The sequence below is a fragment of the Falco cherrug genome, chromosome 2, assembly GCF_023634085.1.
Source record: "Falco cherrug isolate bFalChe1 chromosome 2, bFalChe1.pri, whole genome shotgun sequence".
Lineage (NCBI taxonomy): Eukaryota > Metazoa > Chordata > Aves > Falconiformes > Falconidae > Falco > Falco cherrug.
The window spans coordinates 10358953-10379038 of NC_073698.1; the positions used below are offsets into that span (position 1 = coordinate 10358953).

At 39.1% G+C, this 20086-nt stretch overlaps 1 protein-coding gene across 1 annotated transcript; it reads right to left on the reverse strand.

Annotated features, from left to right (window-relative positions):
* Window positions 1–259: 259 nt before the first annotated feature.
* CHORDC1 (cysteine and histidine rich domain containing 1) lies at window positions 260–19866 on the reverse strand. The gene is made up of 11 exons (XM_005434688.4): window positions 19554–19866; window positions 14009–14058; window positions 11238–11294; window positions 10602–10762; window positions 9935–10035; window positions 8905–8963; window positions 7778–7848; window positions 7445–7550; window positions 5648–5767; window positions 4930–4992; window positions 260–4459 (listed from the first exon to the last, which is right to left on the reverse strand). Exons 1-11 carry the CDS (start codon window positions 19615–19617, stop codon window positions 4316–4318), a joined length of 996 nt encoding a protein of 331 aa, XP_005434745.2. The 5' UTR covers window positions 19618–19866; the 3' UTR covers window positions 260–4315.
* Between the last annotated feature and the right edge of the window lie 220 nt (window positions 19867–20086).

A 20086-nucleotide genomic window follows, 5' to 3' on the forward strand; every position in this document is an offset into this window, starting at 1 on the left:
TTATGAACACAGGTTGAAATCTGTGCTGCCGACAGAGCAATCTTAAGAACCGCACTCCTTGCCCATCCGTCCTCCCTGCCTCTAACGGGGCTGGGAGCAGCCTGGGCTGGCGGAAGGTCCCTGCCCATGGCAGGAGCTTGGGACTACGTGATCATTAACATCCCCTCCAACCCAAACCAGTCTGTGATTTTAACAACCGTGTTGCACATCCAAAGGGAAGTTCTCTCCCATAACAAAAGAAGTAAAAAACTCCACCAAATGCAACCAGCATGTACGAAGAATTTTATTGAATACATTTAGAAAAAAACCCTAGAGCATGGAGACATGAGATTAATTTCCGCATATAAGTTTTACGAACGCGCAGAATCAAACCATGCAAAAAGACATCTCCCCTCTTCAACTGCAGTTGAAGACTCTTATAATGGCAAAATTATTACTGCCTTAAACCCAGCGTTCCAAACACGTAACTCATTGCATTAAAAAGGATCTTGTTCCTGAACAGAGATAAAAGAAATTTAGTAGCAGTTGGGAAGGACCAGTGATTAACAGGTACAGCATTTAACCAATACTCATGCCATGTTTAAAGAATGCAAGCAAAAAATGCATCGTTGCGTAGAATAAGTAGATTTTTTCTTCAAGGCAAAATTCCCAGTAGAACTAATCTCTAAAGTACTGAAATGGTGACTTGATAACATACATGTTCCAGAAGTTCATTGCATGGAAGATTTTTTTTGTTAAGTTACATCGGTGCCCTGTAAGAATCACAGTAGCTAAACAAGCCCAGTGCTTAACAGTATATTAACATTAAAAATAAATTCCAACTCCTCCAAGAAATGTTGCTACAGATATAATATGCAATGCTAGGTAGGAACACGGGCTTATACATGAGGGAAAAGATTAAGGTTTCTGTCACAAACTTGCATAACCATGCAACTTTTCATATTAAAAACAGATTGTGAAGGAAAAGTTCCACAGTCAGTTCTGAGACACATAACACGCTGTCTACATGTGTCACATGTAAACCCATACCAAAATAACACTACAGCTTTTAGAGACTCGTTAATTATAAAAATATAGCTAGACTGTATCAAGTTAACCAACTTGGTAAATACAGCACAACTTCTGAAAACACGAAACATGGGTAAATTTAACAGCAAGTGTACCAGTATGTACTTGTTTGCAATTTAGTTTCACTATTATTAGACAGGTGAAAACCTGTGCAATCAAAAATCACTTCACTTAGTTTTCAAATCTTGCTGTTGAGAAAGTATTGTGCCTGGCTTGGTACACTACAGCCGGTTTCACCTTCTGCCCACATTTACTAGTAAAAGTTATGGCCAATATTCCATTGAAGTGTCAGCTACCACGCTCCATGTCAAAATGTCATTTCATAAAATGCCAGGATCAAACCCCGGTGTGCTGAAGCCTGTTCTGAGCAACTGCTGCAAACACTCCGATGCAGTAAGCAACACAGCTTTTGCAGCTTGATGATGGATGCAGACATATGGTTATAAAAAGCTGCTAAGAATTAATGTAGTTAAACAAGAGACTTACAGCAGCCTACACCATCTGAAAGTTTATCCTTTTATTTTGAAAAACATCACAGGCACAGAAAAGTAGGCTATTATTTGTAAAAACTATACCTCCTTGCCTGATCAAACCTGGGCTTTTTTTTTTTGTTTGTTTGCTAACTTCTTTTGAACAGGTGAATTTTAAAAATGGTTTTATAGACACTGATGGGGTAAGTTATTATGAAACGCCTGAAGTATCTTTAATTTTGTGCTTAAGTAAACAACAGAAAAAAAGTAGGAGGAATGAATAAAAAGCAAAAGCAAAACTGAGGACCACATTTACAGGAGCTTTTTCTACTTCAGCCAAGTTGACTCAGTTACCAGCAGAACGTAGTTTGAAAGTGTGTACCACTTACAGGGTCTCAAACCCTGCAGCATTAACAGCAGAAGGTGCCATCACCCACATTTCCCTCCGTTTAGTGTTAAGTATACTAAAGGAGAATATGACTTCCTTAAAACTCAAAATTCTGCTTTCCCGAGGAAACTCCATTTCTCTTGTAGTTCTTTAAATCTGATTTTATGTGATGTAAACTCAGTGCATGTGAGGATGCAAATAAATTGAAAATATGTTAAAAACATGGAAAAGCTATTTAGGGTATTTTAAATCCATATGGATAGACATGTTTGAACTGGCTTGTTAAATAAGAACTTTATCCTGGCGTTTAAATGCTGCTCATTTTGCTGTCCAAGATCAGAGTTCTGCATACAAACCCACAGATGGCATGCTAGTAACTACAGCTAGCTAGAATTTTTCACCCACTAAAGTAATTCTTCTTGGTATTACACTAATAGAAGCTCCACTGGGTGGTTCAGAACACATCAGGGAACATCTGTTCCATTTTTAGAGGACGATTTACAGGCATACATTTTTGTAAGCTTGTACCCCATCACTTCACAGCACCTGAAATTTTCAAATTTATTTAGGGAAAAAAAAAAAAAAAAGAAAAAAAAAAAAAAGGTGGCATTATTAGAGACTAACAGAATCTTTCAGGCAGAAATTAAAGCTGGAATTTTTAATAGAGGCCCAATGGAGTAAGCAACCACACTCCTTCCAAGTCAATGAGGAAACAGGACCTTGAAATGATGGTAAAGAAGCACCAAAGAACGTTCTGTAAATACAGCACTGGTATTACTTTCTAGATGTCTGCGGATGGGTTTCTTTGGTAATGTATTTCCGACTACTTTAAGCATGAAGTAGGATTTCAAGTACTGCTAAAGACAGAACTCTCAGCTCGAGTGAAATTACACCTGCTGAAAAACAGTAAGATTCTTAGAAATCCATCTTTTAGCTTCAGAATGCCTTTACTAGGTTCTGTGTTTCTCTTGGCATCATTCCAGGTCTACCAAGGTAAGTAGATGAGCATCCACATTTCAACAGTCCACAGGACTGCTTGTTTACACATAAAAGTTTTGGCACAACAAATAACCGTGTACACTCTGCGTGCCTTGTATGCAAAAACTGTTTTTCTTTCAGCTGCAACTCAAAACTAAGAAACTACTTCAAGCAGAAAGAGAAAGCAACATTACTGCATGTGTTGCTGTTTGGACGAAAGTCTCATCTTTAAAACTATCCTGTTTTCAGCCACCCATCTTCACTGATGGAGAACTGAAAACAAAAGTAAGGTCTTGATTTCTAATTAATTGCTTAATCTCTTCAAAAGACATAGTATTTTAAAAAATATTTTAATTCAAAGGTACAATTAAAATTTGAGACGTTTTAAAGCTTTTTGTTTCTAAGATTTGTCCTGTAGATAAATTTAGTTCTTAGATAACCATCCTCAGAAACAAGAGCTATGCATGTTCACATGGAAATAATTTTCCTGAGACACCTACAGTGTGCACTGGCTTCTCCTACTACACACATCCACCAACTTAAAAAAAAAAAAAAGAGACACATAATTTTAAATGTTGTAAAATAGGACAGAATATACATTCTAAAGACTGTCAAATATATACAGCACCTTGGTAATTTTACATTAGTCTGCTGTTTGTATATTCTCCACTGCTGAGATTCCAAGTTATTCGGCCATATCACTGTCCATTCACTTTTATGTTTAACAATTCAAATAACCGAAGGTACAGGAATATAAAAACCCATAAATCCCTTGTTACCAACCAGCAAGTACTGAAATCCTTAGCAAAATATCATTTATTCCATCCCTCCACAGCCAACAGGTATTGAAACAAACCTTACTTTCAGAAGACAAAAATGCAAGTCTACAAGTGTCCTTTCATATTCATGTTTATGTACCTTTTTATTCTAGATGTAGAATTGCATGCTAATCACTTCATAAACTCAGATTTTTCTGTCTGTATTACTGTATACTTCATAATGAACAGTGCTGAATTTAACATGTGCTAGCCAGTAGAAAAAAACACCTACGTTTTAGTCCAGCCTAAACTGAACACTTGAAAAATTAACACAGACCGTTGACTGAGAACACGTCTGTTTGGACAGTCATTGCGTGGTAGGTAAGGCTGTAAGCCAAGGGCAATAGTTCTTCTACCCTAAATTCCCATGGAGACACTGCAACTAGCAGAAATACACTCATGTGAGCAAGAGCAGAAATAGCTATTGCCCTTTAAGATTACACCCCCGTTTGCTGTGCGTCAAATTTCTTTGTAGAATGGAGCATATGATCTAGCATTAACAAAAAAAAAAGGAATCTATATAAAAGTTAAATATTTGATTACAGTAGCAAGTCACCACTTCATAATGGGAAAGAACTTGTCTCTTGGAATCGCTATTGATCTGCATTCTCTTTTTTCTGTTGTGTGCTGGATACTGGTAATTCAAGACTTGCCCATAATAGGGGCTCTGCTTTTTTCATAGTAAGCTCAATCTTTGTAGCCGTCATGTTCACATAACTCCTCTTTACGTCGATTACCTGTAACAAAAAAAGAGATTTCCCACTTCAATTTAAGAAACAGACTGCTAGATATTTGGGAATTAAATCTGAGTACCTTATCACTAAATTTCAGTAGACGTTTAGATAGATGGAGCTTCCTCTGTTACCTAGAAAAGTCACCCCTCTCCCATTCCCAAGCTATGAGCATGTGTAACCTATACATTGGTCTAACACGTACTATAGTGTCAAGGGTTTTCTGCAACACCACTATCATGCTGTTGGGATCAAAAAGGACCTCAGGAAGTCACATGCTCATGCTGCTCAAAGTAGCATCAACCTGATCATTTGGGGTATTAGATTCAGATTTAAGTGTTATTACTGAATGACATGCAAGCAAATTTCTTTCAAAAAGCAGAATAATGAGGAAAACCAAACTATATTGAAAGAGAAGTAGCTGAGGGTTTGTGTTTTGTTTCTTTTAAGAGCAGAAAAATTATTCTTATACTTACTCCCCATAGTTTCACACTGCGATGAAATTCCTTTTCTCCTTCAAATACAATATGGATATTTAACTTCACAGGAAAAACAACAGAAAATTTTGTCAGGCTAATAAAACATTTGACACCTCAAGTATTTTAAAGCAAAATATACCACGCTAAGACTCAGAACCTGCAATGAGCAAAGAGATCAAATTGTCTCTCAGGCATAGGAGTGAAAAATTATTCTAACAGATTCTCGTATAGTATCATAGTCAATAGTGGCCATGTACACATCCTGGAAGCTGTATCATATTCTCTAAATGCGTAATTAAGAAATCAGAGAAGCATTGCAACACTTTTTTTAATATTAGAAGCTGTGAAACTGCATACCATGAAGAACCATATTAAATTACATTAAGCCAAATACAATTAAGTTATGAATCTATAGTTATTTACACATATGGTGATGCAAATCCATCACACTTGGGTTTTAATTTCAAAAGTCAAATTAAAGATATTATTTTACATATTATATTGCAGCTTTTAAAAATGGAATATTAAAGCACAGATGTCCAAACAGAAGGGAAAGAAAAAACTATACATGCTTGAACAAACACAAATGCCAAGAAAAAGCTGTTACTCAAAAGAGATTCTTATGCTAACTCTGCCTTGTAAAGAAAGTAGAAGCTAGATTTTCCTGACTTCAAGGTGCTATAAGAATTAAAAGAATCTTAAGGTAGATACTCACCATTGTGCTATTTGCTTCTACATAGCTCAGGTCAGGAACAGAATTTTTAGCATATACAGAAATAGTCACTTCTCCTCCAGTCTGGTGCCAATCATGCCTGCATGGAACTACTTTCTTACCCTACATAAGAAAAATGGTACAGTAAAGAAGACTTAAAATTGCCTTCAGGAGAATGAACCAATAAGCATAGCTAATAAAGGCCTGTGTTTCATGTTCACAGGAGATTGCAAGACTCCACTTACATCTCTTTTTACTAAATATTTCAGCTATTGGTCCCTGACAAAAACCCCAATGCTTCTAACAGAGACTTCAATAAGAAATCAAGACATTATGTTGATTATGTTGGGGGACGGGGGGGGGCGGGGGGAGCCCACCCCAAACCAAAAAAAGCCACCAAAACCCACCCACCCACAAAAAATATGTTACTTGTTGCATTAACTTCCCTTCCAAGACTACAGTTATCCAGCAGGTTGTAGAAAGGACCTGCACAAAGCAAAACAAAGCCATGACTTCAAGTAACATGACAAGTAATATTGTATTACTACAAAAAATGATTTAGTGTTACAGCCTGTTCTCTGATGCAGGAAAAAAAAAAAAAAACCAGTGAAAAAGTCCCAAAATAACAACACAAACGTAAAGTCAAAAAATTCCTGCTAGCTAGAAGCTCATTATCTTGGCATACACACATTTAATATACACACAGTTTCTTAACGTTTGGGTAAATTCATTACAACAGGAGAGTATTCTTGTAGGCTAGTAACTTCAGTGTAGTTTTTTTGGTTTTCTTTTAAAATCTCTCCTTTCTGTATTTGAAAATACTTCTTCAACACAAACATAAATCTTCAAAGCAAGCAGAAATTCTATGGCTTGAAGGAGTAAAGGACTTGAAGTAATTGTTTTAGAATGAGGTAACAGAACTACACTTTCTATAATATGACTTTTCTCTTCTGTTTAATATTATTGATGATTGCAGTATCAAACTCATTTTTCCTCAGCAATAGACAATATATTCCTAACAAGGATTTTGTGTTCAGCTGCATACAATATGTGACCAGCTAATGTTTTTGAAGTAAGTGTTCAGTTCCATTACTACTTTCTAGACCATTCCCTAAGAATCTTTTTAAAGCTTGAATGGAGATATTTTTCACCTTGCAATTCTGCAGTTTGTTCCCAACACTGCAATTCGAAACCTACAAACTAAACAGATTCCCTCTCTGTGTTTGTTAGCCAACTCGAAACACTCAAGTTAAATTCAGGACATAAAAATATTCAATGTGTAAACAGAATCCAAATTGGACAGAAAGAGAACCTTCCAACCCTGCCTGCCACCCCTGGAACCTCACTGACCTAACCTGCCCTGCCTTCCCAACTCAACTACTCTGAATGAAACTGGAAGTACACTTATTTTACTACAGAACACATATGGCTGCTCTTTTCATGGTCTTTGGGAGAGGAAAGACTTCTAATAACCTTGAAGTAATATATATGGAATACTATAGACTTAACTAACAAAGCTCAAGAGATTGCTATGTTTTTCCTGAATTTGCAAAAACCACTTTACTATATGTATCACTAAAAAGAAAGGCTGTAATCTTATCACAGGTATACTTCTGCCACAGGCTACTTCACACTCCATCTCTCTGTTGTCATGCTGTGCACAATATTCTCCAGATTATTTCAGAGGCAGTGATCTGTAACAGCTCAACTACAGTAGTAACTCTGTCAAGCTAATAACTACATTTCAGTATTCAAAATTCAGAATGGCCAGCTACAGAATGCACCATTAATGCTACTTACCGCATCTTTTTTAGTCCATATGTGTGTTCCTGTTGTGCAGCCTTCCTGAGCTAAAAATGTATTGAAGTCAGACGTTTTCCTTTTACAACAGCTCCAATACTTCATCCTTGAAAGTTTGCAAAGTAATTAAACAATATTAGGACACTATTTACTGTGAATACTTACAATCTTTATGCAATATTACTGCTAATTTAGTATACCCTCTTCAAGCATTGCCATTTTTGATTGAAGAAGAAATACACAATGAAAACAAGGCAACATCTACAAAGAAAGCAGGAACACATAATGACTATTTAATTAAAAAAATTAAAATAAAGTTAACTGAATACTAACCCTTCATGGAATATAGGTACACCAGAATGGTATATACATACTTCTTCTGTGCTGTGTGGTCCTTCGTATGTCTAGTAAAACAAAGCATTTGAAGTACATTACTGTTACAGGATGTGGACCAAAGAAAAAAACAAAACAAACCCCATAACAAACACTGAACAAAGTACTACAAAGCTTATGAGTAAATAATCTACATTTAATGGCTTGCCCTAGCTTTCCAAAGTAACTGTTCAACTTTCATTCACAGAACCTTCCCTGGCACTCCTGCGAACAAGGTACTTTGTATTAGTTCAATGGTATACATCAAGGGTGACATCATCTATGCTCATAAAGGTCACTTTAAATCCTCAGAGGTATCTACCTTTAAGAATACTCTGAATATTCAGAGAAAACAACTACTTAACAGGTAAATAAAATTTAATTAGTATTCACAGAACACACGGATTCTCAAAAGGAAGTAAATTTAAAATATGCAACTCTGCCACTGAAAGTCAGATCAGTTCTTCCTAACACAAACAAAAGACTGTTGTTAAGTTCTCCTCCCACCAGAGTTTCAGTAAAAAATGCAAAATCTGTCAGATGTCCAGTGGAATACCTATTTAAATTCCACTGTCCCATTCTGTACAACACAAGGGCGTCAGTGCAAAAAAATTTCGGTTTAAATGACCGTAATATAAAGACTAATTTTGGTTCTAGAAGTTTTACAACATTTTCTTCGTGGATTCTTCTAGCAGGAAGCATTAATTGGTAAGATCTGCAGGTGCTTCCAACCTAGACACAGATTATCAAGAGCAACTGAAGTATTACCAGTAAAGTACCTCTCACCAATATTATATTTAACATTTTAAGTTGAAACACAGCAGTATCGTAGGTATGGCAAGCTTACTAATTAGAAGTTCAGGACAGGCTTAAAAAAAGTAATGTTAGACCTACTGCATGCACAGTACAATACAGCCCACATCAGTCCGCACTAAAACGTGTTACCAAATCTGCATTCGTTAAGTCTGATGGATTCTCTGCCTTCCCCAAATCAATCTGTAGCACATGAAAAAACAGCCAAGAAAGGAAAACAAAACTGTGCACTTAAGTTTAGCAGCTGGCTTTAAGAGTGGAGCTGTACCACTTACTTTTGAACAGCCTGCATTTTTACATGCCGTCCCAATCTTGATTTCATCACTGTCTTCCTCTGTAAGCAGAATCATATTATAGAAAACAGCAACTGAATTGTATGATGTACTAAATATTTTGCTTTTATTAAGAATTAAAACAAGCTAAGGAGAAGATTAGAAAAAAAAAAACCAAAACAACCAACCCTTCTTAAGCTGCCTGTTTTCTGCCTGACACTGAAGTGACAGGAAGGTACAAAGAAACAGAAATTATGCAAACATTCCAAAAGCTGTATTACCTATGCATCAAATTCTGGGTTCTATACCTTTACATTGTTTTAAAAGTGGGGCAAAAAAAGACTGATGAAGAGGATAATTGCAACCTTAGGGGAAGAGAACAATCACTCATCTTGTTTGGTTTTGTAAAACTAAGAATGTAAAATGCTCCAATTGCCTTCTATAAATACACACGAGAAGAATATGGATGCCAAGCAGAAAGAAGAGATAAGTGGAAGTTTTGGGACAAGAGTATAAAATAGCCACAAAAGTAGGCTGAAATGAGAAAGTGTTTCCTAAGAAGCAGTGTAGTTCTGGTACCAAATGCCAAATAAATTTGGGAAGAAAAAGAGGAAAAACAGATGAGGGAAAACAAACCAGTCTTCAGAGGATTTTCACCACTTTATGAAAGGATTTATAAGACATCATGTTGGCCAAAATACAGGAGTAGAGTTCACTTCTTGGGAACTCTTTCAGTCATACCTATTCAGAAACTGATGTTCCCACCATGTCCACTCTAACCAGGAAATCTCACGAAACAGGCAGTTCAAATAATTTTAATGGCAACATACTGCTCCTAATACCCAAGTCTCTACATTATTTACATTTAAATTTTGATTATCATTCCCTAGACTGGAAGGGATTGCCCAGTTGTTAGGAACAAGAACATAATTACATGAAACAACCACTTCAGAAGCAAAACAAAAAAAAAGCATTTAATTTCTTTATGTGACAATCAGCATCATACATGTACTTAATCTCCCTATAACCTTACCTTTTTTCTCTTCATTTTCTGTTGACAGTTTCAGTTTATCTAGTGCTTGCTTCAAGGAAGCTGACACTTTCAGCTGCAAATTTGTCATTGGCTCATCCGGGCTAAAAAAATGTCCATGCATTCATGTCAGCTTCATGAAAAATCATTTACAAAAGACAAAGCAGTATTTTAATCTTGCTATAAGGGTCTTCTTTTCCAACCTCCCTTACATCAACAAATAAACTAGATTTGTAAATGCCAATTCTTACTGATTATGAAAAAACAGACTAGAAATTTAGAACAGCTTTCAACAGGAAATCCTAAGTACTCTACAACAATAAAAATAAATCAGAGAGATTAAGGAATCTACAGGTAAGCACCCTAAAACTTTTTATGACTGTTTAAAACAGTACCAGTGGTATTCTAAGCTATGAGGCCATAGACTACAATTTTTTTTTCCTCTGAAGCTAAATGCTGAGAGATCCAGTGCTACCCCATCCTAACCAGATTTCTTTTATCTCATTTTGAAGCTTAACACAACATCATAACTGCTACCAAACACAAGCTCTTTTAAAGTTAATTTGAGAATTTTTGCACTGTATGAAGTATATAACATCAAATAACCAAATGAGCTTTAACTTGGCCAACTGACTATAAATTTGGCAAAACTTAGTTTCACATACTGTACCTTGGCCTTTTAATTGTTTCCAATGGTTTTGGTGCCTGAATTATGTGTTCTTGAAATTTGGGTTTCAGTTCAGCTAGCTCCTTTCGTTCAGAGGTAGTTTTGACTTCTGGTTTAACAGGCTCAGGAGGTTTCTCACTGTTATGGAGCCCCTTTGTACAGCCCTATTGTGGAAAGCATATGTTTATATACATTCAGTCTAGTCTGTATGCACAATTAAAAATCAGAAAGAACTGCAACAAGCTTTCTTAATTTATTTCTTCAGCCCCATCCTCTCATTTAGCCAACTTCAAACATTGGCTGCAAAAGAAACCCTACAACTGAAGGGGAAATTACCTTCATTTGGATATATGTGAAAGAAAAATGCATACTTTCCATAATCAAGCAAAGTAACAAAAAATATTGAAGTTCCTTCATTGTTAAAAAGTGTCTAAATAGGTTTTGATAGAATGAATTACAACCATTCAAGCCTGAAAATGAGACTCAAATTCAACATTGGAACAATAAAAATAGCGCATGCAAGACTTAAGAGTTTTAATGAAAGTACGCAAATTTTAAAGATCTAAGCACATGTACCATTCAATATTTATCACTGTCACTTGACAAGTCTAAAAATCATAAATAATCGTAAGTACATACCACAATGCTTAAGAAGTCTGAAAAATCTGTTGTTCTTCTCTTACAACATGACCAACCCTATGAACATTTTGGAATAAAAACAAAACAAGCATGACTAACTTACTTGGCAACAGCTTACAAAAAGCAAAAGACTAATTATACTCCTTTACAAGATGCAGCACATCATGGCTAGAGATTATTTTCTTCCTTTCTTTGGACAATGTTATCATTATCTGTGTTTATAAAAGCCAGAGAAATCTGTTACAGCTGCCATTTCTAGTTCACCCATGCTGCCTTAATCAGAAAGTTCAATAAACCCGGGGCAGTGCTTCCATAGCAAGTTAGATGCCAACTCTGTACAAAACAAAATGCTACTTCATCTGATGAAGTAACATGTTAAACATAACCAACAAATCCTATACAGGAGACTAGGCTCACCTACAGCAGAAGGTACAGGCCCCCTTGCTAAAATGAGGATTTATTTTTTTTTCCTTTCCTTGAGCAAATCTTTCACCTGCTTATTTCCCACCAAAACTCTGGCTATCTGCATTGCATAGCCATCTATCCAACTACATGAACCAAGAGCACTTTTTATTATATAAACCAGAGATCTTATTTTAGAGAAAATTATCTTGCCGCTGTGATTAATGTATCTTGCAATTTGAAGAATATTATTAAAGGCAACAGTTTAACTAACAAATGCACCACTGCTTGGAGTGCTTAAGCAGTGCAACACAAAGGGTTTTAGGTAGGTGGCTCTAAAATATCCTCAACTATTTCCACAGCCAAGGAGACAAATGCCTCACCCTGCCCACTTAAGATTATCTAGAATTCATAGGAAGAAAACTGTTCATATAAATTTATGATAAATTTCTATTTGGGGGAAAGTAGTACTTGTTTTAATGTAAGAGAAAGAGGGTAAGCACAAGCTTTTGAGGTAACTGTATCATTTCTGTCTTTATAATTAGGTAAAGTTTTATGTACTGTGTCCTGGTTTCAGCTGGGATAGAGTTAATTTTCTTAGTAGTTAGTGCAGTGCTGTGTTTTGGCTGTGATATGTGAACAATGCTGGTAGCACACTGATGTTTTTAGCTGTTGCTGGGTGATGTTTATACTAAAATCAATGACTTTTCAGTTCCTTGGGCCCTGCCAGCCAGAGGGCTGGGGGGAGCATGGGACACTGGGAGGGGACACAGCCAGGACAGGTGACCTGAACTAGCCAAAGGGATATTCCATACCTTGGGACATCATGCTGAGTATATAAACTGGGGGAAGAAGAAGGAAGGGGGGGACATTTGGCATTATGGCGTTTGTCTTCCCGAGTAACCGTTACGTGTGACGGAGCCCGGCTGCCCTGGGGATGGCCGAACACCTGCCTGCCCAGGGAAGTGGGGAACGAATTCCTTGCTTTGCTTTGCTGGGTGCGCGGCTTTTGCTTTACCCTTTTTCCCCAACTTTCCATTTTGCTATTATTAATTATTATCGTTACTATTGCTGTTATTATTGTTGTTCTTACCTCTTTATTCTGTTTAAATTATTAAATTGTTCTTATCTCAACCCTTGACTTTTACATTCCTTTTCCAATTCTCCTCTCCATCCCTGAGTGAGGGGGAGTGAGCAACTGGCTGCATGGTGCCTGGTTGCTGGCCGGGGTTAAACCACGGCATACTGTTAAGAGTACAACTGTAATTCTGTACCAAACAAACTGCCAATAGTTTAAGTAACTGTTTCGTATCTGATCTAACAGCACCCATCCCAATTTGCCAGAGGCACATGATGGCCGATTCCACAATCACATACTGGAGTATGAGGAACAGCTCACAGAAAACATGATACCCAGCACATACACACAAGCTTCCATGAGCTCAAAAGACACCACATTATAGGCTAAGGATGGGATGCACTGCCAGAAGAAGCAGCTCCTAAATACCCAGAAAAAATGCTTGCCCCAGAGCTTAGTTCAACAGCAGTTTAATGTCCTAAGAAAGGTCACTTAGGTTACATCTGTATTAATACATTAACAGTGCCAGGCTCCACTCCTAAACACCAGATTTCTGACCATACAATTGTTAGAATGATTTCCAGCACTGTTTTGGCAGTTGTGTCTCAATTATTCCCTCTAGGCACTTTGAGTGCATCCAGTAGATCTTCATGTTGGAAAACAGTCTAACATAACGAATATGGGCTATGCAGTTGGCCTAAGCACTGGAGACCAGTCACAGGTATATTTAATTTGCTACTGAAGATGCAGGCCAAGAATCCTGGACAGCTCCATCGGAGGCATGAGTGACCGGTCCCATCTTAACCAATGCTCCCATCTGGCCGATTAACAGAACACAATTATTTTTTTTTACAGTAGGTAAATGTCACATACACACTAGTGCTCTAGCCACATAAGACCACAAGCAGCTGGTCTGAATTCCAAGAAGGTTAATTAACTGAAAGAGTATGACACCCTCAATGCTTCCAAAGACCTATTCAGAGGACCTAATTAAACTGTTGAGACACCTGAAGTCAAGCAATATGAAATGTGTCATACAGACTTGTATCACATTTAGACCATGTGAGTACAGTTTTTAATTTCTTCTTCAGGTTTAAGTAAGTGTGTTTTTCAAATTTCATGGAGTTGTTCAAACATGATAGGCTGAACATCAGTTTCTACAACACTGAAAGATTTGGAATCAAAAAGGAAAACAATGTTTTACTTTTTTTTTTTTTTTACATTTTTTTTACATATTTGTTTTACATATATGGAAAAAAGGTAAGACTTAAAAGTATAGTTGCATACTTACTTTTAGAGCATCATGAAAGACTGGCACACCTGGATGGTAAGTGCATGAATCTAGAAGAAAATCACTATAATTAATATTCCAGCATACCAAGAATCTTTTATTCATCTGATCACAAATTCACCAAAAAATTCACACTTGCAATTCATGTATGCAGTGTGCTGTCCCACTTCCCCAAGTACATATAATTATTAAAGAAAATACAGAACAAACTTTCTGACTGCATATATTAAAGCTAAATAATCAAGATTTTTTCTCTTCTGTGTTATACAACACAAACTTCCACTTCCATACAGAGCAAGTAAACCTTCTATGGACCATTCCTTGCCTTCATCAATAATCAGTCCTTACCAGTAATTCAGCAGAAGTAAAAAGATGGCCCTACGGCCACCCAACAGACATAAAATACTGGTTTACAGCATCACATACATCTATTTGCATATGATCAAAGCTTTCTATCTAGAAGCACTCTGTTAAAAAAGTCTCTTAATACACATCTTCAGTTCATTAATTTGTCCATGATAATTAGCTTGCTCTTTTTCCCATGTTTGTAGTATCCTAGCTCACTTCAGGACTTGAACCCAAAGGCTAAACTTCCATATACACAATTTAAACATGTGAATACTATTAATTATTAATAGTTCCTGTACAAACACTACACTGAAACACAACTTCAGTTAACAGAACTGTTTATATTCATAAATGTTTATGAACATTAGTTTTATGTAGCAACTGTTACTTTTTTACTGATTTTTTTTTCTCAAAAGTAATGTAATTGCTCTGATTATGTAACTTCTCTTTGACATATACTGCATAGATAGTATTTTAATGACCTGACTCTAAAAGCTATCTTTTAGCCTTTAAAGCAAGTTTTTTGGTGGTGTTAGAGACAGCCAAAATTAAAAGTGACAGGAGCAGTAACCATTTTTATAAGCCCACATAAAAAGAAGAGTGAAAAATATTACAATGCACATAACAGGAAGCAAAAGAGAGAAGTGATAAATAACTTTATTAATAGACTACAGATATTAAATAGGAGAAAAAAAGAACCCAAACTTTGTTGTTTCTGTTTTTTATAAACACATAGATTTGTAACAGATCTTGCTTATCATCATTTTCTCTAATTTTATATTCAGTCTAAGGCACTAATACAATCTGACATATCAGTTCCCACTGTAACTCTAAAGGTACATATTTTGGGACATTAGTTCTTCAGCAGGACTTACAAACTTATCCATGAATTTCTACCAATTCCTTCAGCTTCACGATGAAAACCTAACACTGGTAAACCTCACAAGAAAAATTAAAAAGTGTGGTTATTTTGTATAGAGACCAGAACTTCACTGCTAAATCAAGTAAAAATAAAAATAGAGGTTATTCTTCTCTAGAAGTATGAAACTATGTCATCCTGGGAGTAAAACTAAGCCCTGTTTGCAGCAAAGATTATTTCTGATTCAGAAGACTTAAATGACAATTTCTAATCCCTCACAAGCATGTTTGTTTAAATGAGAGAGGTACTGACAAGCAGTGCAACATGTTGAGAGACCAAAATCATCTTACAATCAATTAACTCAGGGGGGACTATGCTCCAGCTCTCAAGTCAGACAACAGACAAGCATTTATCCACCTGGCCAAGTCCAATCCTTTTTCCTTGCTCTCTGAAGCCCTCACTGCAAGAGGTACATCATGCAGTAAGCGACAGCCTACTTTGCTGCTAACTCACGAGGGCCATACGTGTTCCACAACAGACGATGCTGAGACAAGGAGTTCTGCAACACCTAGAACAGAGGCAGCGGGACTTACCTACTAAGCAGTCTGACCATTCTGCATACAAGACGACAGTAGAAAACCCAAGTTGTTTTCAGTCATACTGAGCCCAACAACTCTTATCTGAATATAGTTTACATCCATAAAAGTATCCTATCTCAGATTAAGTGGGGAGAAAATGGGAATTTAGGATACACTGATAGTCACCCGAGCAGTTAAAAGCATGCTCTGTTTCTGATTTACACAAGTTCTGATTCCAGACTCTGGTTGCTATTTACATTTTTCACTGGGGGAAAAAAAAAAAAAAGAAAAATCTAAGTTACTCTCTACTGGTGTTAAAACCTTTCCATAACCAGGAAAAATGTAAGGTTTTTCAAAGCATGCCATTTCCACAGAATCACAGAATGGTCAGGGTTGGAAGGGACCTCTGGAGATCATCTAGTCCAACTCCCTGCTAAAGCAGGGTCACTCGGAGCAGGCTGCACAGGATCACATCCAGGCAGGTTTTTTGTGTCTCCAGAGAAGGAGACTCTATAACGTCTCTGGGCAGCCTGTGCCAGGGCTCTGTCACCCTCAGGGGAAGGAAGTTCTTCCTCATACTCAGAAGGAACTTCCTGTGTTTCAGTTTTTCCTCTCACCTTCAGATCATTTTTTGAGATGCAAGTACCACAAATTTTCCAGTTTGTTCTTTGGTTTTGTTTTTTTTTTAAAAAATGCTGATTTCATACCCAAACCAATCCCAGACCCACAATGCACACACTGCTGTCTGCTGTTACCTTACTGCTACATACTTCCTTATTCATTTACAGTGCCAAAGCAATGGGAGGTCATTAAACCTCGTGAACTTCATTCAGCACCTTGAGGAAACTGATGCCTTCAAGTGGTTGCTGAAGCTAGGAAGCCAATTCCAGTGAATTTCTCACAGTGTTGGAAAAAAACATAGAAAACTGGACAAACATGGTATGACAAGAGGAAAGAAAGGCTCAGCCTGAGAAACAGCCATGGGGAAGACAAGAGCATCAGAGGTGCACTTCATAGGAACAGAGTTTGAACTGTGGGGACCAGACAAGGTTAAAGAAAACTGACTCCCGGCAGACTCAAAAAATCAAAGCTATCACTTATTGCAACTACATCTCTCACTCATGACATCTCAGAAATACATAAAGTAAGTTTTCATCAGCTCTGTGACCACGTTTATCCTGTGGGTGCAACATCACTAAGTTTGGTCTAAAGGAAAAAGGGTATAAACAAACACAAAAGAGTATGTGCTTCTGGTCTGGCAATGGACCAAATTAAACCACATTAAAGGGCCAAATGTAGCTCACACCAAAAAAAACCCCACTGCAGTATGGTGAAGAAATAGAGACAAACACATATAACATATACAATTTCAGTCTGGTTTTGCACACCATTTCTTTCAACTGTCATTAAGCAGCACTGCTTTCAAACCTATGCCAAAGTTTACATGTTTTACCTCATACTGCTGCTTTAATGACAAAATTTAATCTGGCCTTAAAATGGATTAGAAATGTTTATATGGTCATTCAGAGGTTAAAATAAAGATAATTAAGAAGCTACCACCACTTCTGAATTAAGTTCTACCTTCTATGCCAAATGCTGTACAAGTGTTTAAGACTATGGATTAACTAGTAGTTAACATATCTAAAATGCATGTGAAATTTGTACCTTGTCAGGCATGCCACATAAATTCATAACTGTGCAGTCAGTCACAACTGTGTAGACATACCTTTAATGACTTCCCTCAGGCTGTTTTTTCTGCCTCTCTTTAAGAGGCATACAGTCCTTCATGTCAGCCAGTTGCCACTTGCTCATTTTTTGGAAACAATGAGAGTTTCTACAGAAAATACATGCATATGTTATTTCAGCCATCAGATTTTTAAGATAATATTAATGGCCTCTTACCTCAATCACCACTACGGGATTATCTATACTGCAGGCTGAATGTAGACAAAAAATACTGAAAGACCCAAAACCACTTTGGGGCGAGCAGGCCTCATTTTCTACCTATTATTATTTAAGAAAACTTCCTAATAAAATATTTATTCTAAGCTTAACCATTATATTATGTCAATGCAAAACTTAGTAAAAGGATAAGTATTTCAGTGTTTAAACCTGTACTAGCTTTAATCCCCACAATATTTTAAGAGGCAAATCCAAACACAGCTCTGAAACACAAATATTTGAACTTGGCTGCTATATACAGCTAAATGTGGATTTAGATGCCTAAGTAGTAATCATCCCATTGAGACCATGGTGAAGTTTAGGGACGCCACAAGTTAAAATCACTCTGCTTCCACAGAAAATGTCAAACTTGGTTTTCTGAACTGGTCTGCGAATAACCGCGTTTACCTTTAGAACTGCTTAGTCTAGGACACGGTAAATACAGTAAGTGTTCCAGCCACTCGGTGAAAGAAACTTCACCACAGGAAGCTGTCTTCCCCAATCCAAGCACCACACAGCACAGGGCCATGCCAAGCAGATCAAGTCGTCTACAGCTTGATCACGAACACAGTAGCAGATGGTAAAGAACTGTTATTTTAATAATGAGCACAGGTCATGAAGCCCCAGTGAGTAGTTTTACTATAAACCCCCCTGTCTGCTTTGTCTGTTGGGGCAAAGGGGACGGTGTGGAAGAGGTCACTAAACGGAAGCATTCCACAACTGTGCCTACTTTTGCTGTTACTACCGTTAGCAAGTCTTAATCAAAATGCTTGCCCCTCCCTTTGCAAATACTTAGATCAGAAAAATACTTTATGCCATGGTTCTTACCCACATACTTGAACATGTTAGCCTACTTTTAATCTTGTGGGTCACTAAAAATTAAGCTAATGTAAAGAGGCCGTTATAGAAATGCAGCCAACAGAGTTACTGTACAGACCAGCTGAGAGCAAGCCTGCTGAAAATTCAGACCACCCTTCTTCTGCCTCTGTAGAATTACAAAACCTAAAATGACAGTGCTTTAAAGATGTTTCACCAGCTACTGGGTTGCCAGTACACGCAGGGGAAGCACTACAAGAGCTCATAGCGCTCGGCAAAGCAGACACGAGATACATTTAAGTACCTGCTGCAAGTCCACACACTACCATTACAAAAATAACAAAGTAGCTGGTAACTGCTACGGATGCAACACCACACAAGCCCTCAAGAGAAACATCTGTCGCTCACGGCCTCCAGTTTCTACCTTTGGAACTTAGGGCAGTACCGTACAGGTTCTTACCGGCCCGTTTCCCCTCATACTGCTGTGACAGTTTTATCATTACGACAGAGACCTCGGGGCCAGGCCCACGGCCCGCGCCGCGCTTCCGCATCGACAGCGCAACTTTCGCTGTCCAGCTGCCGCGGAGCCCGCAGCGGAGCAACCAGCAGCATCGCTTGACCCCACCGGGCCAGCCCCGGCCCCTAAAGCCACAGAAAGCACCGCACGAGCGCACGAGTCCGCCCGGGGACAAGCGAGCCTGGAGCAGCACCCTGCAGTGCCAGGCGAAGGCGGGAGGGACGCGGACACACACAGGCCGCCCCCCGCAGGCCGGGGTGACAGCTCCGCACCGCGACGCGGCTCCGGCAACCGGGGGGGACACCGAGCGCGGCGGGCACGCCAGGCGCCTGCCATCGCCCCTCAGACCTCCCCTGCAGACCCCTCGGCACCCCTCCGAGAGGCCCTCCCTCGCGTCCCCCACACCGAAAGCTGGCTGGGGAGGGCAACGAGGGAGGCACCCCGCGCCCCTCTTCCCTCACCGCCGCCTTTCCCCGCAGCTCTCACCCTCCGTGTTGGTTTCGGGGTCGAAGCGCTGGCCGCAGCCCCGGTTGTAGCAGAGCAGCGACATGGCGGCGGAGCGGCCGGCGGCGCTTCCTGCCCCACCGCTCGGAGCGCGGAGCCCGGCGGAGCAGGAGGCGGCAGCCGGGCAGCGCCGGGAGGCGGGGCAGCTCCCTTCAGCGGAAAGAACCGGCCGGACCCTTCCGGAATCTTCACGAAGCTTCGGGGGAAGGGGAGATCGGGCAGGCGCGGCTGCGCAGGCGGCGCTGCCCGGACAAGAGGAGGAGGAGGAAGCGGCGGCGGGGCCGGTGCCGGCTGCAGGGCGGCGCGGGGCGCATGCGCAGGGCGGCGCGGCGGGTGCCGGCGGGCGGCGGGGCGCAGGGGCTGCGGCCGGGGAGCGGGAGCCCTGGCGTCCCGCGGCGCTCGGCCGTCTCGCCGCCCACGGTGGGGCTGGCGCCGGGCTGAAGTGGCCTTGGGAAGCTCTTGAGCTGCAGAGGAGGAGGAGGAGGATGGTTGTTACCTCCTCTGGCCGTGCTCCC